The 27291-nt window shown below is 34.4% G+C and overlaps 1 protein-coding gene across 3 annotated transcripts in view; it reads right to left on the reverse strand.

Annotated features, from left to right (window-relative positions):
• Positions 1–5955: 5955 nt before the first annotated feature.
• The window catches only part of REL (REL proto-oncogene, NF-kB subunit), a 33079-nt gene continuing 11743 nt past the window's right edge, over positions 5956–27291 (reverse strand). The window contains exons 4-10 of one of the 3 annotated variants that reach the window (XM_033125243.1): positions 22784–22875; positions 11898–12038; positions 10447–10551; positions 10125–10337; positions 9493–9561; positions 9299–9361; positions 5956–8220 (exon numbers count right to left, since the gene is read on the reverse strand). In XM_033125243.1, the coding sequence (XP_032981134.1) occupies positions 7424–8220; positions 9299–9361; positions 9493–9561; positions 10125–10337; positions 10447–10551; positions 11898–12038; positions 22784–22875 (1480 nt within the window). In that variant the 3' untranslated portion in view covers positions 5956–7423. Of the gene's footprint in view, positions 8221–9298; positions 9365–9492; positions 9562–10124; positions 10338–10446; positions 10552–11897; positions 12039–22783; positions 22876–27291 lie in introns of all 3 variants that reach the window. The other 2 variants (XM_033125242.1, XM_033125244.1) reach the window with 2 other exon arrangements.

The following is a 27291-nucleotide window of genomic DNA, read 5'->3' on the forward strand; positions in this document are numbered from 1 at the left end:
TTTCAAAGGACAGTTACATATGCAAGTATATTCAGCTATAGCGTTCCATTAAAATGCCTAATCTTTCTAACAAACAAAACTATTTTTCCCTGTAAGGTAGATGCTATAAATACACAGAAAATCTGGTTGATATTTTTAAAATCAAATAGCACCAAAATTTTAGTAAGGGTTTTAGAATTTTCTCCATTTATTAACAAGAAAAAAAATCATTGTATACAAAGACATTACAAAGGCAATAGTTTGTACAATGAAGGGAATTTTTACATTTTAAAAATTATTGCATCCTTATGTCACACTTAGCTCTTAAATAATTGAACAGTACCTGAGAACTTTAAAAATCTATTCAGTGCTTCCAAATTCGTTAGTCACTAAGAAGCGCATAATATACTTAGAAGACTCAAAAAAATACAATCGTGCCATTCTGTGGGGATCGGGATTCATCAGTTAACAGCATTTTTAAGTACATTCTTTTAAATCATTTCTAAAGTGTTCATCTAGTCTGAACCATGCATTTAAGTTATGTCCATTACCCAAAAACTTTTTGTTTTCCTTTCCCATCTCATCTTAAAGCTCCCTGAACTATGCACCAGTGACCAACATTTTCGGCTAATTATCCAATACAATCGAGTGTGTCATCAGTGAAGTCTCCTGAGACTGAATTCCACAAATGGATCCCAAAATACTCCAACCTTATCTAATTCTTACTATATTTTATGCAAAGCTATCATGTTTTGATTAGATAATAAAGTTTAAGGAGAAAAATAGGCAAGAGGAGTGTTTGGTATTTTTACCAAAATTTATATTTTTATTTACCTGTTTATGTATGTAAAAATTCATCAAACTATACACTTAAACTCAGTCCACTTGCACAGACACTGAAGACTCACTTTGTTGAAGCACCAACGCTTTGTACTACTGTGTATTACTGTTCACACAGAGGGGTTTAATTGATTTTTTTGTAATTCTTTAAATTTTTGAAAGTCCAATAGTAAATTGAAGTTGTGGAAGCAGGTGATAAGAATATTAGAATATGATAAATTCTACTCCCTTTATATAGGTAACTACTAACAGGTGGTATTTTTTTCCTGAAGTCTTTCGAAAAAGGTAATTGTTTATAAATTATATCTACATTTTGTTTATTAATGAGGGTAGTGGAGACATGGGTCTTTTATTTTTTTTAACTTTTATTTAACTGTGTTTTTCCAGGACCCATCAGCTCCAAGTCAAGTAGTTGTTTCAATCTAGTTGTGGAGGGTACAGCTGACACTGGCCCATGCGGGGATCGAACCGGCAACCCTGGTGTTATGAGCATCGCGCTCTAACCAACTGAGCTAACCAGCCACCCCATGATGGGTCTTTTTTTGGCTGGGATCTATGCTTTGGTTTGCACGAAAAAAATTACAGACCTAATTACTTTTGAGATTCAATCTTATCCACTAATGTTAAGTTTGTGACTTAAGTAAATTCTGCTAAGATGCATTAGTTAAAATATTAATTTGACTAAGTCTTATATAAACAAAGGCCTAAAACTGGATACAGACAACCCATACATTTATCTCTGATGTGGTGAGCTACCCACCCCTGGGCTTATAACATTAAATAGCATGACATTTTCTAGTATATGTGATAAAAAATATCCTAATCACACCCCTTTCATACTCAACCTTTGAAAACAAAACAGATAAGAATTCTTACAGCGGCCACTTCACTAGCTATGATGTGACCCCCTTTTAAGAAGACAGTCATGTTACTCCTGATTCATAATCAACTTTGGCTAGGAAAGTAAGAGTCATAGAATTTCAGAACTGGGAGTCATTAGTTGACCTATCTTTGCTATACAATTAGAAATGGTTCTGGATAGAATAAGGCCAAATGAAGGTCCTCCAGATGTGGGCAATAGCTGGCCACTCTACAGAGAAACCCATCTTAGGGTTCTTACTAAAGAATATAATCCATAGTGATTTTTTTTTTCACTCTGTTATATATTAGACAACTGGAAGGGATGTTTTAGAGATTAATCGGGGCTGCAGGACATATACAGATGTTGGTTTATTAACCATATTTGATTAGCACTATACAATTTACAGTGTTTCTTCTTATGCATGATTTATTTAATACAACATACCTTGTGAGGTAGGTAGGCTAGGTATCATCTGCATTTTATATCTGAAGAGATAGGCCCACAGACGGTGTGAGTTGTTAAATATCACACAACTTCTAAGTGGCCGAGCTAAAGATTCAAATCCAAATGTTCTGACTGAAAATTCCCTATCCTTACCATTTCTTCATACTATTTAATATCCCATGGTAATTTCTTTAATCCCTCTACAAATCAATTTATGATATAACAATTTATTTGGTGCTATTAGGCAGCCTCGATCACCAATTCCAAGTCTTTCATTTCTTTTTTTAATTAAAGTTTACTGGGGTGATAATGGTATTTTTCTGAAGTAATAGGTTAGAAAGAGAACCCAGCTGTTTCTGTTCATTAAAGTTTTCAGGAGAGAAGCCTAGTCACCAATTTAAAAGACTATTAAAATAGCGAATTCTGATGACAGAAATCAGAACAGGGGTTTTTGAGAATCAGGTAGATTGGCAATGGGCATGAAGGAAATTCCTGGGGTGCTAGAAATGATTGTTTATGTTTGTAAAAATTCATCAAGCTGTCCAGTTAAAATTAGTCCACTTTATGCACATTACTGTATATGGTATCTATCAAAAGAAAAAGACTGACATCTTTGAGAAAAAGAGTTTTGTCTTATTCTCCTCTATATCATTTCTAGCACCTAACTTGGTACTTTGCACACTAGACGTTTAAAAAATGCGATACGTGATTTGATTCCATGAATACTTCAGTGTCTGTGCAAGGGTAAGGTGCCAAGGAAATACACAGAGAGAGAATTGAGATTAAACCTGCTACATACAGTAGAGAGAAGAAACAAGGTCAGGCATACGAAACAATCCCAATAACTGTAAAATTTCTACCTAATACAGTTGACACTACAGGAGGCAGAGGGTAAAGTATTTCATGAGCTTGAAAATCTAAGCATCACTCCTTTTCCTGCCAGGTTAAGTATCTTTCCCTTTAAGAACCAAATCCCTGTCCACATTTTAATAACCATTTCTATGTCAATTTCACCCTTGAGTCTCTAATAATAGCTACCATTTAATCAGCACCAACTATGTCAGGGATTGCGCTAAGTGATGGAGTCCCAAAGATAAATGAGACAAACAAATGACTATAATTTAGTAAGTAGAATTCTGCAATAGGGACATGTACAGTGCTACATCTGAACTAGGGAGGCAGGACCAAGTTTCATGGAGGAGAAGCCCAGTCTGAAAAGCTATGTGTGTGGTTGTAGAAGAGCAGAGGCAGAGTGGATAGCAGGCTGAAGGCATGGAGGCACAGGGGCCTGAGAAAGTGTTTCCAAGGAATACTAACTACACAAAAGGCTATATGAGCGGATGGGATGTTCTTTTTAACTGAAGCATAAGGAAAAGAGATTCTTACTGGGGGAAAAAAGAATGAAGGCCTATACTAAGAGTGCAGCAGGAGAAAAGGAGGGACTAATGCAAGAGATTTTTAGGAGGCAGACTCAAAAGGACTTGACGACTAAGTGAATGTGAGGTTTCTTTTAAATACTGCGTGGCAGGGTAAATGGTAATGCCATCAGAGTATACAGAAAGAGTATACAAAAGGAGAATCTACTTATAAGGGCATTCAGACAGCGTGACAAAACACTGACGCTGTGGGCACTTACCCAGGGGAAAAATAGCACCAACTGAGCGCTGGGGTTGGGGGGACGGGTAGGCAACTTCAGAGAGGAACCTTCTCTACCACAGAAACCTTGGAGGAGCATCTAAGGAGGGAGTGGTCAATGGGACAGAAGGTTACAGATAGGTTAAGCAGGGTGAGGACTGATTAAAAAGATACTAGATTGGACAAGAGAGGGTGTCTCTGGTCACTTTTCCCAGAGTATCATAAGAAAATAGTGGGAGGTAAAGAGAGAGAGGGTAGACGACTGGGAAGTGAGGAAATGGAGACTGAAAGCATTTTGTAAGTCTGGATGTGAAGGGATGGAGTACTAGGGTAAAAGAAGAGGTTTTTTTCCCTTTCTTTTTAAGCTAAAGAATACATTTACCACGTTTATAAAAAAAAAAAAAAAAAAAGACACTAAAAGCTGATACAGAACCAGGATGGGAGAGAAAGGAGGGGAAGGATCCAGTGAATAAGTAGAGTTTAGAAAGGCATAGTGTCACCTTTTCCTCAAAAACTAAGGGTGCGGTGTTATAAGAACAAGTGAAAGTGTAAACACACTTAGAGATAGAGGAGAAGCAGGTTGTCAATATTTTTTTAATTATAAAATATATTCTATGATCAGTAAATAGCACCTGAAAAACAAAAAATCCATTAGAAATACTCTTGACACAGATGTAGCAGTAACTTCATTTGGCTTACACAGAAAAAAATTGCAAGTCAACTGCTTATTTAAAAATACCCATTTAGATTTTCTAACAGTGTTTAAGCTGATCAATGCTAATTTATACAAAATTATAGGATTTTGCATTTTTAAAAAAATGGACCACCTATCAACTGCTATCTGGAAATACGTTGGGTTCCTATTTTGAACAAGAAATGACGCCTTCAGGTTTTTCTTTCTCCCTGGTAAGTGCTACTACACTACGTTATGTGCTTATGATTTTTAAAATTGTGTAACAGAAATGTGTCCTTTTGAAATAATAATTTCTGACATATTAATGGTACTTTGTTAGGTATCTTCAATCTTTTTCTTTTGTTTCCTAAATATCCTGACCCCAAGTCTTATCTTGATCTCCTTCCCATTTCCCAGTATCATTCAACTCAGAATTTTTATTTATGTAACCTTCACTCATTCCCTATTTTGACCAAGTTGACTAGTTTTAATTGTTCCAGTAAATGTATGGTTTGGTTGGATGCTATATAATTGAAATGACATGTTTCTAGCTAGGAATATGTTCAACATTTATGTTAGGTTCTATAGTTAAAAGTAAACTAGGTCTTTAATAAGCTAGTCAGCATCATGAGTATCCCATAACAAGTAAGATTTTACCCAAATTCTACCATCATTTTGCCACTGGGATTACTTTGCTCTCAAATATTTTGGATTACCATTATTAATCCTTGGGACTTGAATGTATATGACTCTGATATAAACCCAATGTTACATTAAACAGAACTATAAAAATCATAAACATCCAATAATTAAAGCTATTGTTTCTTTCAAAAAAAAAAGTTGTATCCATAGTACTTTGAATGTTCGGTAAATACTTACTAAGTGCCTAATATGAGGCAGACACTTTTCTACAAATTGGGGATTCAATGAATGAAACACAAGTATTTCTGCCCTCATGAAGCTTATATTCCAGTATAGGAAAACAAATAGTAAACAAAGGAATGCTTAGATAAGTACTATGGACAAATATTAAGGAGGGGGACACGAAGTGCTGATATATATAAATGTATATATAGTCAAGGAAGGCGTTGATCAGGTAACAGCTGATCGAGACCGAGGGATGGAAGGATGGAAGGAGTGAGCTATGCTTATATCAGAGAAACACATTCCAGGCAGAGAGAATACCAAGTACAAAGACTCTTAGGCAGAAGTGTACTTGGTGTTTTTGAAGAGGAGCACTGAGTCCAGAGTGAATGGAGAGGGGAAAATGGCAGTAGATGAGGACCTCTCCTCATCCACCAAAGACTTTGGTCTTTACTCTGAGTGAGATGGGGAGCCACTGGATTGTTTTGAGCAGATGAATGATAGGATTTGACTTGTCTTAAAAATCACTCTGGCTACTTCAGGGAGAACAGCACGATATAAAGCGCGTTTTGGAGCCTATAGCTTCAATCCAGCCAAGAGATGATGGTGGCTTGGAATAGTATATTAACAGCAGAGGTCAAAAGAGGTGGCCATTATATTCTGAAGGTAGGGCCTACCACGTTTGCTGATAGATTTGGATATGGGACATAAAAGAAAGAAAAGAATCAAGGATGACTCCACAGTTTTAGACCTGAGCAACTAGAGGCATGGCATTGCCATTTACTGAGTTGGGGAAAGAATGAAAGAGAAATAAGTATGTTAGGGAAAAATCAATGATATATACCGAGTCTGACCTTTAATTAGGTTTTTAGGTAGAGATGTCAAATCAGCAGTTTTATACACGTGTGTAAACTCCAAATCTGGAGTGCAGGGGACAGGTCTAAAATAGGGGTAAAACTTCAGAGCGGACAGCATGAAATTGGATGAGATCACAGTGAATGAGGACACATAAGAAAGAGGAGCGGTCCAAACAAACTTTTTCCTCTTAAAAACATGAATACAAACCTAAAATCATAAGCAATTTTAAAGATATGGATTTAAATAGTTCGAAATGTAGAGAACCTCCCATACCTTGAAAGCATACTTCTACCTAACTTATCATTTTAATGAAATTTTGATTTACATATAAATCTAAGAAACTCCAAGAAGCCTCAGAAAGCCCCTTAGGGGTCACCTTGGCCCATGCGCCTCAAAAATAATAAGGAATTAATTTTTCCAATGGCATAGCCATTACAGGGTTTACCTTAAATTTGCTTAAAAGCAAATATCTCTTAATTCATTAACTAAGAATGCATTACAAAAGAAATATAAAAAAGCATTTTTGGAAAAACTAGAGCTTTGCTGTAATGTTCTCATCACTCTGTTCTGGGAAAATGTGGTGCGACTCTAAAGATGGAATTCACACCATATCCAGTATCAGGTCACACGTTTCAAAAGAAGAAACAGTAAAGCCCTTTTAAATTTCTATTTCAGAATTTTCCTTTTCTGAGTTTCCAATTTTGTATTCTACATACCCAAAATTGTGTGCGTTTTTTTTAAATGGGAAAAATAATTTTTTTTCAATATTTAATATGTCACAGATTAGACTCAAATAATGATTTAACCTACACTGAAATATGTACTAGTTTAAATAAACCGCAGTACACATAGCATTCCACAGGGCATCATGGCCTACAAAGTCAGTTTGTGTGGATTTATCTACACTTGAAGCAAAAAGGCTTCTGTGAATACTAAACTTTTTCCAACTCTTCCTAAAGTTGGGAAATGAGTTCATTACTCTCTTTCAGTGGCAGCTTCAGCACTAAGCATTTATCTTTTATTATGTCTTGACAAATTCTCTGCCAACTAAATGAGAAGCTCCACAGCCAAGACTATGACTGTCTGTGAGAGAAATCCCCTACATACTCAAAGTTTTCAGACAATCGTTTCTCAAAAACAAAAATAAAAAAAACACGTGTTTTGTACAGCCTTGGATGAAGAAATATAAAATGTTGCATCCATATAGGTAATATCAAAATAGCTCCAAATATTTAAACGGATTTAAATTTTGAACCACCACTGAAATCTTACATGTTAACCTGAAAAAATTCATATGCAAATGAGTCATTCAATTGCTCATTCTGCATAGTGCCAATACCTGTATACTGACTACTTTGTACAAAACCGTGAGTGTTTGGATTAGTACCGTTTGAGGGTCCTGACTCATTTATCATGCTGTTATCTGCACAATTGAAGTCAGATCCCTCAAATGCATCTGATTGTGAAACGAAAGCAGTAGTACCGGAACTGGCGCCTGCTGACAAACTGGAAGAGGACATCTGATGGAGCTGCCTCAAGTCCCTTGGGTCTAACACTGAATTACATGAGGGGTTTTCAAGAGTCATGCTCACAAGTCTCGGATTATCAGTCTCCCTCATGCCATCATTACTGGGCGTTATCATATTCACAGGGCAATTAGGCAGCATGTTGGCATCAGAAATACCATATAAGTCAGCTGATGACATGGATGATGCTTCCATTCTGCTTATGTCATTAGTACTGTTATAAATGCAAGCATTAGAAGCATTTAAATCACTCACAACAGGCATTTCCAGGAATGGTGGGATACCCTGTGAATTAGAGGAAAGTGTCCCTGTTGAGAAACTACTCAGTGGATTTGTGTTGACTGAGCATGAGGTGGGGTGGGCCACTGAGGACCAGCTTGAAGAAGGCTGAGGCACCATGGAGGGTACGGCTGAAGCATGAGGAGACAATGTACTTGAGATGGACACAGATGAGGAATAGTAGGATTCTGCTTGAGTTGAAACTCCTGAAGGCCTGGGCATTTCTGTCAAAACTGCACCATGAGAAAACAAGTTTGACTCTGTGGAGGAGAAAATGTATTTTCACAAAACTGAAATGAACAAAATTATTGAAAGTACTATTTTAAAAAATTGCATAAACACACTAATAAAGAACATTTTCAAGGAAACTGATGTGACATTTCAAATTAAAATGTTAAATAGCACTGAGATGTTTACATGAGCCCAAACTGAATTCTGTGATACCTGTTTTACAAATACCTATAAAATAATTTCAGTAAATTATTTTGGCACAAATAATTTCACTCCAGTTAAATATGAAAATCTAGCTTCTGAGGTCTATAAAGGTATTTTTGGAGAGTGAAAGACAGATACCAGAATTTCAGTTAATGGGGCTCTAAATGGCCCCAAATCATTTCATATTCCCCACTTTACGAAAAACTGGAGGGATGGAGGAAACACTTCATTAGGGATGATTGTAAAATCCACATAACTTTCTAAGATATATTAAGATATGACACTAGGGTACTACAAATTTCCAGTTGGAAAGAAATTAAAGATTCTATGTTTATTTACACATTACGTGACTGCTGTACACTACCAGCAAAAAGAACTGGCATAAGAATGTAAGAGGAAAAAGACTTTTAATTAACCCTGGTTGATGGATCTAAACCAGAAGTTGGCAACTTTTTTTTTAATATATCGGGCCAGATAGTAAATATTTTAGGCTCTGTGGGCCATCCAGCCCTAGCTGGAACTATTCAACTCTGCCGCTGTGGTGCAAAAAAAGCAGCCATAGGCAATATGTAATCAAATGAGCATGACTGTGTTCCAGTAAAACGGTATTTATAAAGACATACTGGCCAGATCTAAACCATTTCTTCAACGACATACAATAATTAGTAAAATTATCACCATATAAACAAATGTAATTTCTCAAACAATAAATTCCCAAAACACAGTTTCTAACAGGAACTTCAGGAACCAAGATAAATTCATTCAACATTCAAAGCATGAAAACATTTGTAAGAATGTAAAATATCAAAGTAATAGTTTTATTCCTAAGAATGGAATTCCAATATATCGTGCAAAGCACTGGTCTTTCTGGTCACAAGGAATAGTCTATGGGGAATAAAATACCTTTTTTGATATATCTTCCTTCTCCAGTTGATCCTAGGGGTCTAGGTCTTTCAGGAAAATTAACTGCTGTGATAAAGTTTTTCCATTATTAAATGTAATTTGAATAATAACATTATCAGTTAAAATTTGAAAAACTGAATAAAGCAAAAAACCCAAAATATATTTGAATACAAATCAATTCAAAATATTCTTACCACAATCCTGCCACAGTTTCTGGAAAAGTAGAGTTGTTTTTTGTTTCTTTGCTTTATTGCCATAAGTATCTGGTTAGAAAGAAACCAGGAAAGCATGTGAATCATCATGCTTTATCTCCTTCAATAAATAAATAGGCGTTTTATTCCTATATATAAAATGCTTTCAATAAATATATAATATGGATTTAATTAAGTGTTGCAGAGTATAACTTAGGTCCGTACGAAAGGATATTTGTCTTAGTTAACAATAGTTTCATATTCATCTTGTTTTCTTATAACACCTATAAATCAACAATGTCAACTAATGCATTAGGGCAGAAAAGGACCAAAATGGAGACCACTCTTTAACTGGCAAGTTTGCCATCTATAAATAGGACACAGTAAGGACTAAAAAACCCCTCAAATATAAAACAGATTTTGATAAATAGACACTTTGAAATTATTCCAGATTTCTTACCTAAGAAAGAGATGCAGAGCATAAAGGTCATTCAAAAATCAAATGAAAACTTTCAGGCAAAGAAACGTAAATTATGAAGAAAACATAATTATATTCCCACCTATCTTACAAGAAAACATTATTAGCAGGACTAACTTTAAGAAATATATAAAACACAACCACAAAGAAGTCGCACCTTTTTCATCTGGCAGGTATCTAAAATCCATAGATTCACTAACTTCCTGGTCAGAAGGTCTCCGCAACTGCATTTTTACTGTTACTGGTTCCGTTATAGCTTTGCAATATGGTGGAGTCTTGAAAACAATGGCTACTTGACGGTGTACATCAGCTTGTGAAAAGATACCTTTTGCTTCCCAATCATTCAACACAAACCGAACTTCTATGTCATCTAGTGAATATGAAAGCAAAGAAATATCAATGGAAAAACAAAGTAAAATGTATCTATTAATCTAAAATATATTCTGAATTCAATGAAACAAACAAAAATAAATAAATACCTTTCTGAACTTTGTCACAGAGTAGAAATATTTCATCTCCTCCTCTAACACTTCCACAGTTCTTGTTTACACGACAAATCCTTAACTCTGCAGTATTAGGAGCACCTAAATATGAAGGATTTTTTTAAATGGGTTGCTACCTTAATAATATATTTTATTCATTTTTGATGGAAAGAATTTTAGGAAAACAATTTATAGACTAAATAAAAGCTTTACTGTATAAGTAAATTAAGGACACTAAGTATTAGGTTGGTGCAAAATAAATTGCAGTTTAAAAGGTTAAAAACAATTACAATTATTACAAAAACCACAATTATGTTTGCACCAACCTAATACATTAATCATCCACATCTGTCCCTTTCCTTTCTAACTGCATTGCCCAACCTGGTATAGAGCCTTGTGACTTCTTTTCTAGGCAATGACATGTCCTCTAGTGAAATCTTTGTGCTTCTAAATTCTGATTCTTCCAACCGATCCTACACACTATGATCAGATTAATGTGTTTTTTTTTGGCGGTGGGGAGAGCGCAGACCACAGTGGTCTATGTGGGGATAGAACTGGCAACCTTGGTGTTATCAGCACCACGCTCTAACCAACTGAGCTAATCAGACACCCACAGATTATCTTCTTAAATTATGACCACTATGGCAATGCAATTTTTATGTTTCCTATTATCTGGCCAATATTATTCCAATAACTCTCCCTGGCATTCAAAGCTCTCCATGATAAGAATACTCTGATCTACCTTTATAGCCCTATGTCCCACTATCCTTCTACATGCAAAACAGGTATAGTCATATACCACTGGTGACCATATATAAGAATACACACAAATACACACTGAGGGCAATTTCATACTCTTTTAAAACTATAAATATCTGTATCCTTTGATCTAGTACTTGCCAACGTTTCTACTTCTGCAAATTTATGCTAGAGATCTACATGTACATACATTATTACAGTATAATTTGTTAGAGCAAAAAGCAAAAAATTGAGAAGGAAACAAACCAAATGTCTTGTAATAGGGGAATGATTTAATAAAATTATGATATAGCCATATAAGGAAATATGCAGCTACTGAAAAAGAATAAGGTGCCTGAAAGGGAAAGAGATTCAAGATATATTGCTAAAAGGAAAAAAAGTAAGTTTAAAAGAAGGTCAGTGATGATTTTTTTTAAAGTTGCCAAAAAAATATGTGTGTATGATGATGATTTATTTGTATATACATGAAGAAGAAACTGGTGAAATATGTACCCTAGGACAGTGATTATCTTTGGAGAATGAGGTTTGAGGAGATTTACTATAGGAAAATAACCCTTGTTATTTATTTCAGGAATGTTGACTTTTACCTATAATAAACATACTGTTTTTCTAATTACCAAAATACTTTTAAAAATTAAACTATGTAAAAAAAAGCTAAGTCTACAAATACAAGAAAATAAAGTACTTACGGTTGTCATAAATCGGGTTAGAAACCACAGGAGGTAGAGTAGTTGTCAAATTACCATGTTCATCATGGAGGAAAACTTGGAAACATAATCTTACCACATTAAGGTCGCAATCTTCAGTATCAAGCAGTTGTGCTTCAGGGACTGAATGGTACATTTAAAAAAAAAAAAAGAATGTAGAATAGTCACATAGAACTAAAATCCTGCTAGGTCCTCCTCCCTGCCCAATTTGTCCAATAACCCTGAGTAGCACCCAAATCTGCACTGACAAAAATAGAATGGTACACAATCTCAAAAATACCTGTTATCATTAGTATGTCATGTAGTCGTTATCTAACAGTATTCACTAAGTTATGGCCATGGTCAGGATGTAACTACCCCAGTCATCTAGAATTTAGAGAACAATCCCAAATTGACATTAATACTAAATTTTTACAAAGACGGTTGCAGGTTATATACAATAGAGAATAGGCATTCATTCATTAATGCAACAAGCATGTATTAATCTAGTTATTGTGTTAAGAACTATCTCCTAAACCTGTACAAGTATGACTATCATCCCCATTTTACACATGAGGAACTGATTTTAAAGAGATGAAATTACTTTTCCAAAGTTTCACAGCTAAGAATTAGTAGAGTAGGAATTCAAACTCAAGTCATGGAATCTAGAGTCTATACTCTTAAAAATTGAACGTTATTAGAAAATTTTACATATGTTTTGTATAAAAATGACAAAAGGAATATCTACTCAAATTTAGATCAATATTTAGAGATAAAATACCAAGAGGATACTACATGATATAATGTAGCTAGTTTCCGTAAGAAATTTTACATGCAAAGACAAACCCTACAGCAGGAAAATTTTACAGTTCTAAAAAAATATATAAAACCCCATTCTTTAAGAAATAATACAATGAGTTTGTTAAATTGATATATTGACATTTAAAGTTTTTAAAAAATCTTACATGATTATCCTCTCTGTGTGCCTCTTCTAATCTATTATGGTTAAGTTCCATGAAGGCAGACTGAGTGTGTGATGCATGTTGCCTCTCAACTAAGCATGGAACATAGTGGTTTACATATAATAAACATTTATTAAATACCAGGTGGACAAAAAAATGTATACACATGACTTGTATTCATCTTTTGTTATTAGCATATGTTATTTCAATGTTAATACAGTTTTCTCCTTTCTTAAAATGTGGATAGATTTTTTTTGGTACCCTCTGTAGTTCCTTAGTTAGTGAGTGACTGAAGAATTAAAGGCCTATTGAACAACCAATCATTTAGACATTTCCATAAGTTGCTGTAGAAAATAGTAAAGTAAAAATCAACAAAGGGAGGTTCTACTTTTGGTAATGGCAGGTGACATATGTAATTGGGACCAACTCTACCATGAGAACTAAAACAGGTGCACAAAATATAAAACAAAAATCCTGTAAAGGCATCAGAGAGCTAAGAAGATGATGAAGAATCATGGGGCCAAGATATGGAAGAAAGAAACTGTAAGAAAAACATTCCTGTTTCTCTCTACTCACTAGTCATCAACACTTCTGATGTATATGTGTTTTTTCATACATAGCAATTCTCCAAATTCTCAGGACACCAACTGTATGTCCTACAATTTAACTCAATTCTGACACTAACCACCTGGAGTTAGCTGTCCCCACAAGTAAGGGCTCAAGCCCACAAAACTGCTCTTCCCCCCACACCCTTAAGACACCAATCACAAGTCCAGGTTATCACCTGTGCTTCTGACTGGCTACAAATTGGGGGTTCCGTGACCCACTCCTTGGGTTTGATAATTTGCTAGAATGGCTTAAAGAACTCAGGAAAACAATTTACATACTGGATTATCAGTTTATTATAAAAGGAAACACCGCAGGAACAGCCAGATAGAAAAGATGAAAAAGGAAGGTATGTAGAAGTGGCAATGAGCTTTCATGCCCTCTTTGGGAATGCCACCCTCCCAGCACCTCTGCAGGTTCACCAACCCAGAAGCTCTTGAACCCCTTCAGTGAGGATTTTTATGGAGGCTTCATTTCGTAGGCATGATTGATTAAATTATCGACTACTGGTGATTAACTCAACCTCTAGTCCCTCCCTTTCCAGAGTTAAGTGGATGCGGTTGAAAGTTCCAACTCTAATAAGTGGTTAGCTCCTCTGGCAACCAGAGCTCCCTACCCCCTCATTCTTAGGCGTTTTCCAAAAGTCATCTCATTAACATAAACTTACCTATGGGGTTGAAAGGGACTTGTTATGAAAACAAAGGACACTCTTTTCACCTTTTTTTACTCCTATCACTTAGCAAATTCCAAGGATTGCAGGAGCTCTGTGCCAGGAATGGGGATGAAGATCAAATACACAGTATTTCTTATTATAAATCACAGTATCACAAAAATCCAGAGAGGTAAATTCAAAAAAAGCAGCCTCTTTTTTCCAGATATAGTCTACCATTTTGTAAGAGGTGTGGCTAAGAGGATGAGAAGTTGAGATGAACTCTCAATAAGACTGTAGGGGAAAAATAGATGGGTCTGCCAAGGATGGAGAACCTAATAAATGCCCAATACTTTCGCTGGGGCCTCAGAGCTGTACCCTAGGAGTAAGGGTGAACTGGAAAGATACTAGACCTCACAGGGATGAAAGGCTAGTTTCAAATAACCTAAATCATTCACTGATTTTAAATAATCTGGGAGTGCTAGTATGAATAGCCACCTACAGCAAGGAAAATTTCTGAAGGGAGATAACACCCTAAGCCAAAAATCTTTACAATTTTTCAAATATGATGACTGGTATTATACATGACTGGTCTATTTTAAATAAACAGGCATACGAAGAGACAAAATGAGGTGAATTGAAAAGAAAAAAGGAAAGAAAAGAAAAAACAGACTATAGAAATAGACCACAAAGTATCCAAATACTGAAGTTTTCAGAAACTTGACTTAAAATCATTATACTTAATGTATTCAAGGAGTTAAAAGACAAGATTGCAAGGTTATTAAAGAAACTGAAACCATTGAAAAGGAATCAAATTCTAGAACTGAAAAATACAATAAACTGAAATTAAGAATATTCACTTGAAACCTGTATAATTTTACTAACCAATGCCACCCCAATAAATTTAATAAAAAAAGAACATCATCAAATTTATCAACTGTTTTATAAAAAACTTTTTGTGTCTTCTCTCTCTATACTCCAAGGAATAAAATCTATTTACTAATATTTTCTACCAAGAGTTTTTCAAGTGTTGATTTAAAGTCTTTAATCCATTATCAGCTGATTTTTGTATATGGTGAGAGGTAGGAAACCCAACATAAATAAATAACCATTTTTTTTCAGTTTCATATATCAAGTATTTCCTCCCTTTCTCTTGATCTGACATGCTGCCTCTATCATATACTAATGTGTCATATTTTCTTAGATCTGTCTTGGGTTCTTAATTCTACTCCACCAGTCAATCTGTCTATTGTTACCCCAGTACCACTCTGCCTTAATTAATAGTTTCTTCATAATAAACCCCAATATTTAACAAGGTTAGTTTCTCATCACTATTCCTCCTCTATAAAGTGTCTTCCTTTTCCTGTTGGGAATCATCTTATCATATATTTAATGAAAAATCTTGTTGGGAGTTTGTCTGGAATTGCATTGAATCGCTTTATCAATTGGGGGTGGGGGAAATGCCATCTTTATAATATTGACATTAGAGAACATGATATACCTCTTCATCAAGTTAGGTGTTCTCTATACCTCATAATACAATTCTATAATTTTCCCTAAAGAAATCTTGATAATTGTTTCTTTCATGTGTTGCTATGTAGTTCATATTTTCTAACAATATTTCCTTTCCTGCCGATGTATAGAAACAAAACTGATTTTTGTATATTAATTTTACATTGTTCACCATTTTAAGTTTATTATTTAAATAATCTATTTGTATATCCTTTTGAGTGTTCACTGTAAATACCAGCTGCCCATAATCACAGCTTTGTTTCATCTTCAATCAGATCACACTGCACTAGCTACAATCTCCACTACAACGCCTGAGTACAAGTGGCGAGAGTGCACGTCCTTTTCTCACTCCAAATTTCAAAGCGAATGCTTCTGATGTTTCCTCCACTGAGGATAATGCCCACTGTAGGCTTTTTAATATATACATATCATTTTATAATGCAAAATGTGGTATTTTATTCTGCAGTGTGAAAAATGGCACTCAGTTTTAACATATGCGAAAATCTAGCAAGAGGAAGAATAAGACCAATCAAATTCCTCTGAAACTAGTTTAAAATTTCCCTTTAGACTTGATCAAAAGGACTCAATTTCCTTTTATACTTGATCAAAAGGACTCAAGGTAAAAATTGTTCTCCTTAATATATCTTTAGAAATAAATATTACTCCTTAGTCCTCAGAGCAGTGTGTATGTGTAATAAGAACTTCATTTTTATCAAAAAGGTATTATCACAATGTATTTTCTTTTGAAAGTAGGGATTGAATTTTTAAAATCAATTATAACATCTACTAGCTCTAGAAATGTGACATTTCTAAAATTCTAATGCTGTGACAATTCTAAAATTTAGTTAAATATTACTGAAATAAAAGTAAGCAACAGGACAAAAATACACAGTATACAGAGTAACCATTTTAAGAGCTATGCCTCATTTAAGAAAAAAATATATAGTTTAGTTATAATTTATTTAATTTGTTACTTAAAAGATATAGATTATCCCATATATACATATATATAATACAAGCTAACATTTAAGTGTCCATGTGCCAGGCAAAGGTAAATGGTCACAGCAGTCTATCATTAAGTTATTTCTTTCAACATATTTATTGAGCTTCTATTCTGGGATACAAACTAAAATAAATGCCAGATACAGATACAGATACAGATACAGATACAGTGTTTGCCCTTAGTGAGATTAGTGTCTGGGTGAGAAACAGGGACATAAATTAAAATTATATAATGTAACATGAAAAGTCTTATAATGGGATAATGGTCAAGGAGTATGAAGACATAAAAAGAATGCCCCAAGTTCTGCCTAGGGTAATCAAAGAAGACATGGAAAACTAACATGACTGCAATGAAGAAAGGATAATGAAGCACAAAAACCTTTTTTTCCTTCTTGCTTGTTAAACTTTAGGTTTTACGTTGTGACAAAGGCTCTTATATCTTACTTTCTTGTATTAAACCAGACTTCAGAGATAAGAATCTATGCCAGATACTATGTGTCTTTTTAAACGGTATTCCCTTTTAGACTACCATTAAAAAATAATTCCTCCAAACTCAACTGCAAAACAGTCTTTGTGCTCTCGTAACAACTCAATGTCCTCTGTACATGGAAAAATCGTAAAATGCCTAAGAAAATGGAATTGCAAATTTTTGGTCAAAATCCTATGGATTTTAATCACGGAATACTAGAATTCCTTGTATGTCATTAATTACATAGCTAGAAAATGAGAATTAAATTAAATTTTGCAGTAAGAGTCCTCTGTGAAATCTAACTGGCATATTTTTGTTCCAGTGAAATGGACACTGATAAAATTTGGTAATGGAGGCTTTAAAGTCCTCACCCAATTTAGACTTTAGCACATATTAGAAAATTTGAACAATATTTCACATGAAGCCTCAAGTTTAACACTACTTGATTGCTATATATCCCATTTGCAATAGATAACTCCTGTTTTAAAGAACTAATGGCAAAAAGATAAGGACAGGCCTTAAAACATACTAGATAATGCAGTACTCAAAATAATCCTATGCAGAGTAAGAATAATTTTTAATAGTATTGTATTCTCACATGATATTTGATCTTTAGAGAACATACTGTCACAATGAGATAGCATCAGTCTATAGACTAGAATTTGTAGATCCTATTCTGCTAAACATTTCCAATTCCACTGTTTCTGTATACCATAAATGTGTAACACAAAAACAAAGTCAGTTATTTTCTTGTGATTCTTGACCAGTAGAATTTTCCTATGTTAAGTTATACGTCTACAAAAAATATCAGTTCAGCTTTGACAAATTCCGATATAAGTGGTATAATTTGAACTAGTATCTCCTGAAAATAATATAAACTACCAAAGAAAGGATAATTCTACAGTTGAGTTCAGGTCATTTTAATTAGATTTTAGTGTCTTGAGTTTTTTCAGGGGGGTGAAATTTGACTGTATTGTTTAGTATTAAAAAAGCACATTTTAGGTTTTATTCCAATATTCTAGAATAAAACAATAAAATACTTAATATTTATATTATGAAAACTGCACCAGAATAGAGAATGAGGCCTACTCCAACCATCCTATTTAAATGTGTAATTTGTCTCCCTAGGTATAGATTTCCCAGCTCCTTACATTGCTGTTTTGTTCCCTTCCTTAGCATTTTAATTAATAAATCACATAATATATTTATTTAGTAAATGTGTTAATTGTTGGTCTCTCTCCACTGGAATATAAGCTCTTCAAAGGCAGGAATTTCTTTCTGTTTTGTTCACTGACTTATCCCAAGTACCTAGAACAAACTAGGACTAACAAGGTAAAAATCTGTTGAATGAAGGAATGCAGAAGTAGTTAAAATGAGTAACCTACTACATATAAGTAGGAAACTCATTACCTCAAGGCACTTAACTGTGAAGACAGCTATTTAATGTAACAGTAATACAAATACATTGTTTAGGTGCCAACGTGCAATGTAAGCAAGTTCCACATAGACCCTGTCCACAATGAGCGTGAAACTCATCTTAGAAGACAACTGCTGAAGAATTAAATGATCCAACAGACGTCACAAAGCTTTTCATGATTAATTGCTGAGTGATGGTACAATGAGGAAGATATTACCCTGGGCTGAGAGAACTAAAAAGGCTTTCAGGACATGTCAGGTAAGGAAAACAACTTGACTATTTTTGGTAGACAAGTACAAACAAGGTATGTTCATTCACGTGTTCATTTATTCTTTCAAAAAATTTTAATTAAGCGTCTACCATGTGCCAGACACAGGCTAGGTGCCAGAGATGCATATAAGACAGTTCCCGCCCTCCAGAGTCTCATGATTTAGTGAAGGAGAAACATGTAAACAAAGTTAGAACAAACCATATTAGAAATGTGTACAATATCTTTGGAAAACAGAGAATATTTCACTCTGTTTGGGAAGGTCAAGGAAAGCTTGCAAGAAGTGACCCTTAAACTTAAAGTTGAAGCTTGAGCAGAAGAATTCACCAAGTAGATCAGGGCACTTCATGCAAGGGAAATGCATGTATAAAGACACAGTGGCAAGAAAGAATATGGCTCTTCTAACATGGCAAATAGTTCAGAATGGCAAAAATAGAGCGTGCATGTGTGCACTCAGTGTTCGGGGAAGGAGGGATAAGAAGTTGAGGCAGAGGATGAAAGATGGAGATGAAGCTGGAATGGAAAAAAAGGATCAGATTATGAAGGGCTTTGAATGCCATGCTTGAGAAATTGAATTTAGAAAGTAGATCAGAGTATCTTAAAGTATAATCCACGGATCACCTGCATTAGAATCATGTATGGCAGAAATCTTCAAATTGTAATTTGGGACCATTGGTCATAAAATTAATTTAGTAGGTTGGATAAGCATTTTCTTGAGGGAAAAAAAGAAATGAAATGGAAAGGAATGGAATAGAGGATATACTACACATAGTAAGAGTATTGGTTTTTATCTTTGTGTGCACATGTTATGTATTGGGCAGAGATATAAATTTATTTCCCTCTCTGAGTCACAGTAAAATAAGAAACACGGACTTAGGTGCTTGTTAAAATGTAGAGTTGCAGGCCCCCAGACCTATCAGATTGGTGGGATTGTAGCCTGGAATCCACTTTTTAAACAAGTAATATGGGATTCCTATGCACATTCGAACTGAGAACCATTGCTGAAGATTGTTTGGAGCCACTGAAGAGTGATAAGCAGAGTTCTGCAATGATTCATACTGGTTTTAGAAGGATCTTTTTGGATGCAGCGTGTATAAGCTGCTTGGAGGGAGATCAAGAACAGAAGCAGGGACACAAGTGTAGACGCTATCAATAATGGTCCAGGCTGAAAATGATGCAAGCTTACAGTCCTACAGTGATACTGAGAAAACTGAAGAAGTTGGACTGAGAAATGGTCAGGGAGGTGAACAAAACAGTTTTTCTGGAATAGTGAAGGGTTCATGAAGAGGAGTAGTGGAAAACAAGGTATGAAAAATCTGCTGGAGCTACCGTGTTTCCCTGAAAATAAGAGACCTAGCCAGACCATCAGCTCTAATGTGTCTTTTGAAGCAAAAATTAATATAAGACTGGGTATTACATTACATAATATATAATTAAATGACCCAATAGATGAGACCCGGACTTATTTTACTATAACATAAGACAGGACCCTGTCTTACAAGTCTGGGTCTTATGTTAATTTTTGCTCCAAAAAATGCATTAGAGCTGATGGTCCAGCCAGGTCTTATTTTCAGGGAAACACGGTACATGTGGACGACTTTGAATTCAGGGCCATAAGTAGTCTTTCAACTACTTAAAGAGTCATTGCAACTTTTTAAGCACAATATGTGAAAGCACTGTTCCAAGATTATTCTAGTGGGTGGAAAAACTACAACTCAAATTATAAGATAAGTTCCTAAACTAGAGAGATCGCAAAAAGGCTAGGGGAAGGAATGGGTGTTAAATAAACAAACAACTAAACAACAACAAAAAACACAAATACTGTGAGGGATCAATTGGCAGGATTGTTCCTTCCCCAAATCTGTATTCATCTAACAGCGTAGGAGAGATAAGACCATGAGCCTGGGACCCAGGCAGTGTTCACATCCTAGCGCCACCACTTACCAGCTGTAAGACCTTCAGCAAACTACTTAAATTTTCTTCTATGTTTTTATTTCCTTATTTATAAAATGGAGATAATAATAGTACCTACCTAATAGGTTGCTATAAAAATTAAATGGAGTAAAATATGTAAAGCACGTAGTATGTTCTAAGAAATATTCTAAGTGCTATATGAGTGATTGTTATTAACATCATGCCTGGTCCTGGAGTGGTAAAATAAACACTCCCCCCCCACAAAGACATTTTCCTCTTGATTTCTGCATATTCCTTTTTTAATGCCTCTTCTACTAGAGTCAGGAGATCTGGATTGGAGTTCTAGCTCTGCCGCTGCACTTGCTACACAACTTGGGAAATGCATGTAAACCAAAGCTTTGGTTTGCTCTTCTGTGAAGCAGTGTTGTTAATGATAAATAAAATAGTGTACACGAAACACTTAACATTTACTCCTTGACATACAAAAAGTACTTAATGATAGCTATTATTTATAATCCCCTTGTTTCATACTACATTATCCCCATTTTACACTGCATCTAGATTTAGATGGCCTTTTTAATTTAAATGTTTGGTCTTTTACTTTAGCAGTGAATCAAAATTTTAAATGAGCATACTCTTGACCTAGAAATTCCTGAAAATGTATCCTAAGGAAATAATCACACAAGAGTTCAAAGTATATATTCAATGGAGCTTTTTTTAAATAAAATGAAAATACCCTAATTGTTCATTAATAGATAACTAGATAAACAGATTATGGTCTGCCCAAACAATAGAATACTAAGTATTAACATGGAAAGATGTTTAAGATATAGTCCTGAGTGAAAAAAAAAAAGCAGCAGTTGAATAGGAAATTAGCATGATTCCATTTGTACAAAAAATATGTGTATAAATGGTTACACATGTATTAAGAAAATTCTAGGAAAATATACATCAAACTTTACAGTAGTCTTCTCTGGCGAGATAAGACTGAAAGGGAAGTTGAATGTCAACTATAATTTAAAAAAATAGTCACGGGGATATAATGTACAGCACAGGGAACACAGTCAATAATATTCTAATAACTATGTACAGTGTCAGATGGGTAATAGTCTTCTTTGTGAGGTATATAAATGTCTAATCACTATGTTTTTTTGTACACTTGAAACTAATAATAATTTTTAAAAAAACACTTAAGGGGAAGAAGGGAACTTTTACTTTTCTCATTAAACTAAAAAATATGAAAAACAGAGACCTAGAGAAAAGAGATATAGACTTTACAGTTCATAAAAATACAGTATTGTCTATAAGCATATTCCTTAAATTATCATCATATCCCTTAAGTTATTTGTATACACCCAGGAAAAATACAAACCTCCAAAATAAGAATATCTTAAATACGACAAAGAAATCTATTCTTCAAAAATTTTATTGTTGTTCAATTCCTGTATTATGCGTATTTCAGTAGTTGTGGAAGACTTTACAAGGAGTGTAGGATGCTAGCATTTATCTGTTAAAACTATATACAGTGCTTGTAACTGCCAGGTACCACACGAGATAGTGCCATCCCCAACGAAATCCACTAACCAGTAAATATCTATTCATATACACAAATACGACATGAAAATATTTTATACAGCTTCTACTATTTCTATAGTTTTTCCACGGATTAATTCAAGTTTTTCTGTTGAATATGCCCTTGAGTTAAATGAAGTCCAATACCTTACATCCACAGTGCCTTTTCAACATTCAGAAAGGGGAGTGAGTATACACTGTATGCTGGAGTGGCAAAAGGAAGGCCACATTCAAAGACAATCACAACGTTTCTGAGGAGCTTTCCTTATTGAAAAGAATAACATTCTCCACTGATACAGGAAAGCCTTGTCTGCATGAGAATTTTTTTTCATATTCGTTTTTTTCATATTTTAAATATACAGGTACTTCATTCCTCAGATACAGGTGTAAGTCAACAAGTAGAAAAGTGAACATAGAACTTACGGTAGCTTTTAAAACATAGGTTTAAAATACAAATAGAAAACACACAAATAAGTCAATATCCAAATAATAGAAATGATTATATCAAACATATTTACCTTTGAAAGGATTGATTCCTGCCCTTATTCTTGAAATAATAGCTTCTTTTACTTCTTTTTTCTTTACACAGCGAATACCCAAGTTTTGAAAACTAGAAAGAAAATACAGAACTTTCAAACCGCGTTATAGTTAAACACAAGGGCACATAAATGAGATTTTATTAAAGAATACTACAAGTATCAAGTATACTTGTATATCCAACATTGAAAAGCCACCATACTGTCAGATGGAAATAGTAAAGCGTGAAATACATTTCCAATTGCTGTGATAGAGATGTGAGGGTAAAAAAAAAAAAAGTGTGTTTATATTTCTAAGAAAACTGTTATAAGAAAAATAATATATACTATATAATTTTTACATAGAGTATTTTATAACTACACCCTACTAATATGCCTATGTCAAATATACCAAAGTAGACGAAGAGTAATAGGAAAGTGACACCAAAAAGCTAAAATTCACCTCCCAAGCAAATTCATTATCAAATCAATAAAATATGTATATTTGATAATGTAAAGCTAAAGTTGTAAAAAGATGCCCACAGGCTGAACTGAAGCCCACAGGTTTGTCTACATTTTTAAAAAATGACCATAGACTACCAACATTTAAAAATCAGGTAATTATTAGCATATAAACGTCTGGATTTCTGGCTTCTTGAACATTTAAAGGTCTGGCAACAGTAGGCTGGCACAGAAACATCTGGTTGGAGCTGAGAACCTGTGGCCCCATTTACGCAAGGCTCTCCAGTTTTGTACAGTGCCTGCTAGGCCTCTTATACTTGACCCACTCCATTCCACAGACATCTAATTTCTGAGCCCTGACCTCACTGCTAGTAGCAGTGGAATATGTTTTATGCCCTATAATATGAAGTCATAATAATCATTCATCATAATAAAGCACTGAAATGTGTTTTTTTAATTAGAAAGATGGTTGATACTAACAATAATATTTAACAAAAGTTTCAAAATGTCATTTATGGAAAACTTCTCAATAGCTACAAATATTACTAATTTGCATGTGTAGTACAGATGAGGGTTGGGGGAACTCCCCTACCACCACTAGTCATACTTGTTCCCACATGGAAAAACCATGACATCATAAAGTTGGGTGGGTGTGAATAAGGAAGCAAAACTGATTATAATAACATTACTATTTGTTCAAATTTCACATGGCACTTTGTAACAGCAGGCTGCCTGCCTTGTGTGCCCCTCTCCATGCTCATGCTGTCATATGTTCTCACTCTTCACATTCGCCACACTGGTGATTTTATTAGCACCTAAAATATCTTTGACATTTCCTTCCTCTACCCCCAATAATTAAAAAATAAAATCTTGAATTTAAGATCCTTTCTTGAAACTCTGAAACCACAATCCTCTTCCTTAAAAGTATTCCACTTCTTTGAAAGATTATTAGCTTGGTTCTCATGTTTCCTTTGACAAAAGATTTTAAAGAATCCTCCATTTTAATATATTTATACAATACCTGATTTTGTTTCATCTGTGATATCATCTTTGACTGCTATTCATAGAATATTAGCTGTAGTAGGGATTTTTGAAATTCTGACTTGAAGAAACCATGGATCAAAAGATTACCTAAATCAAATTATTCATTCATTCATTGTCATAATAAGTTTTGGTGTTCCTACCATATACCAAAAATTCTGGAAAATAATGGGGATATATAATCCTTCCTCTCATGGAGCTCACAGTCTAGTGCAGGGATTGGCCAACTATAGTCCATGGACCAAATCTGGCCCATCATCTGTTTTTTTAAGTAAACTTTTATTGGAACACAATAAACTGATTTTTTTATGTCTCTCTACGGGTGCTTTCAGGCTGTAACAGCAGAGCTGAAACGTTGCAACAGAGACCATATGGTCTGAAAGGCCAAAAATATTTACTATCTGGCCCTTTACAGAAAGAATTTGCTAACTTTTTGTCTAATGAAGCAAATAGACACATTAAGTAATCACACACACACACACACACACACACACACAAATGCTAAACTGAAGCCATGACAATTTTTATAAAGGAGATATTCATGATGTCATGGGAGCCCTATGATGGGAGAGAGTTGATCAATTCAGGGAGGGCAGACAGGCTTCTTGTAGGAAGTGATACTTACTATGAACGAAAATGAACTATGGGAAGAGGAGAGTAAAGAGACTTCAGGCAGAAGAAAGGTCCCTACAGAAGAGCACAGTGAGCATAGGAAACTAAAGGAAGGCTTTTGTGACTAGAGTATAGAGTTCAAGGAGAACACAGAATAACAGATGGCTAAAAATACAAGTGGATCATGTGGGCTTTATAAGGAATTGTTGTCCTTATTCCAAGAGTCACATGAAGCCATTAAAATGTATTAAGTGGGGATGTGACAATCAGATTTGTATTTGAAAAGATCAATGAATAAATAATTACATTTTTAAAAAGAGCACTTTGGCTAAAGTGGAAGACATACTGGGGAGAAAGAGGTACAAAAAGAGGGGTGTCAAGGATGACACCTGTGTTTGGGGCTTTTATAGCAACCACTAAGATACGAATATTGGAAGACGAAGTATGAGAAGAAAGAGGTATGACCATGATCATGGTTTAGGGCATATTCTATTTGAGGTTTTTCTGAAATATTTCAAAGAATAGGTCAAAAAGGCAATCAGACTAAGTATAATCCCCACTGAAAGAAAATAGGTATCCTTAGAAAAGATTTTTGATTTCAGTGCTAGAGCAAGAAAAGTACAAGTCTTGAACACTTTGTTGTGTCAGAAAGTAAATAAGTGCTCAAAGAAAAATGGGGGCATGTCAAAAGGACACAGGAAACAGTCTGAAGAGGCCTGCCAGCACTGGTCAAATTTGGGTCAATTCGAAAATCAAAATAATAATGTGAATACTGAATATAAGAATGGATCTATAGTGGTATTTTTGTTAATAGGGGAGGGTAAAGAGGGAAAATTTTTCTTTATAAAGAATGCCAATTAGTATCACCAATGGAAAAAACTAGTATCACATGGCTCCTAGAGGGATACTCTGAGAACAATACAGTATTGTCCTCGCAGATTTCTTGTCCAAAATGTTTCATGTTAACATGAAAATATCATCATGCTATTCATGGTAACATGGATATAATCAAGAGCAGTCACCCAGACTAATCCATATTGAAAACAAATAGCCTAGACTCTTCAAAAATGTTAATGTTATGAAAGACCAAAAAAGGCTGTGAAACTATTCTAAATTAAAGAAGATTAAATAAGCATGTGCTATCTTTAATGGAATCCTGGATTGCAGGGAGAGGCAGGACAGCCACACAGGGCACTATTGGGACATTGTGGAACATGATTAAGGTAGTCCAAAAATTTAACTGCCTGCAACTAAGATTGAGAAGGAACAGCCAGAAAGTAGGAAAACAGGAGAGTTTGTTCTTATAGAAATCAAGGAATCAGAATGCTTCAAGAAAGGAGTGGTCTACAGTGTAAAATGCTGTTGGGAGGTCAAGTAATGCAAAGAGGAAATAGAAATACTTCTTGATGGGCTTTTATTACTAGATATTTTATGTTTTATGTTCTTATTGTAAGAGGAATATTTTAAAGTATATTTTCTAAATGGTTACTACTAATATCTAAGGAGGATACTATTTTTTCTTGTTGTAATTTATTTCATTTTCCCCCAAATGCAGTACGTTCATTACAAAAAAAAAATAATTATAAACCCAAGTTAAAAGAAAAACATGAAACCCCACAATTCCACCCACCTAGAGACAACTACTATTAAGACCTTAGTGTATGTACTACCATGTGTCTGTACATATTTTATTTGAAACAAAAAGATTACTTTTTGTTTTTGTTTTAAATACATTTTATTTATTGAATATATTACAAATATCTTTCTATAAAGACATATCTGCAATGTTATATTTAAGGCTGCATAGGAATACACTGCATGGATGTACCAGTCCATTTAATTAATCCCCTTTGTTTGTTGTTTGGATTGCTTCTAACTTTTTGCCATTACAAACAGAGCTGCAATGAATATCGTCATAGCTAAGCATCTTAACATGCTTAAACAATTGTTTTCTGAGGATAAATTCCTAGAAGTAAAATTGCTGGTTCAAGAGACATTCATATTTTTCAGACTTTTGCTATGTAGTTGTAAAATGCCTACCAGAAAGATTTTATTAATCTACTCTCTCACCAACTTGATGAATGGACTCATCCGCTGGAAGTCTCACCAACAGCAAATGTTACATACTTTTTAAAATTTTATAACTATTGTATGTTATTTTATAACCTGCCTTTTTCTAAATAATAATTCCAGTTTTCCAGTTTATTTTCTTACAACTCTGGCAATTTTGAAGTTAACTATTAATGAAAAGATAGAGTAAACATCATTAAAAACAACTTTCATAAATTGTTCAAAAGAAAATCACAGCATAAAATAATTTATGTTTACTTTAGGTAACATAAAAAAGCATTCCTGATACCATAAGCTATGTCTACTAGTACAGAAGAAAAGGGTAC

This window comes from Rhinolophus ferrumequinum, chromosome 13 (genome assembly GCF_004115265.2).
Source record: "Rhinolophus ferrumequinum isolate MPI-CBG mRhiFer1 chromosome 13, mRhiFer1_v1.p, whole genome shotgun sequence".
Lineage (NCBI taxonomy): Eukaryota > Metazoa > Chordata > Mammalia > Chiroptera > Rhinolophidae > Rhinolophus > Rhinolophus ferrumequinum.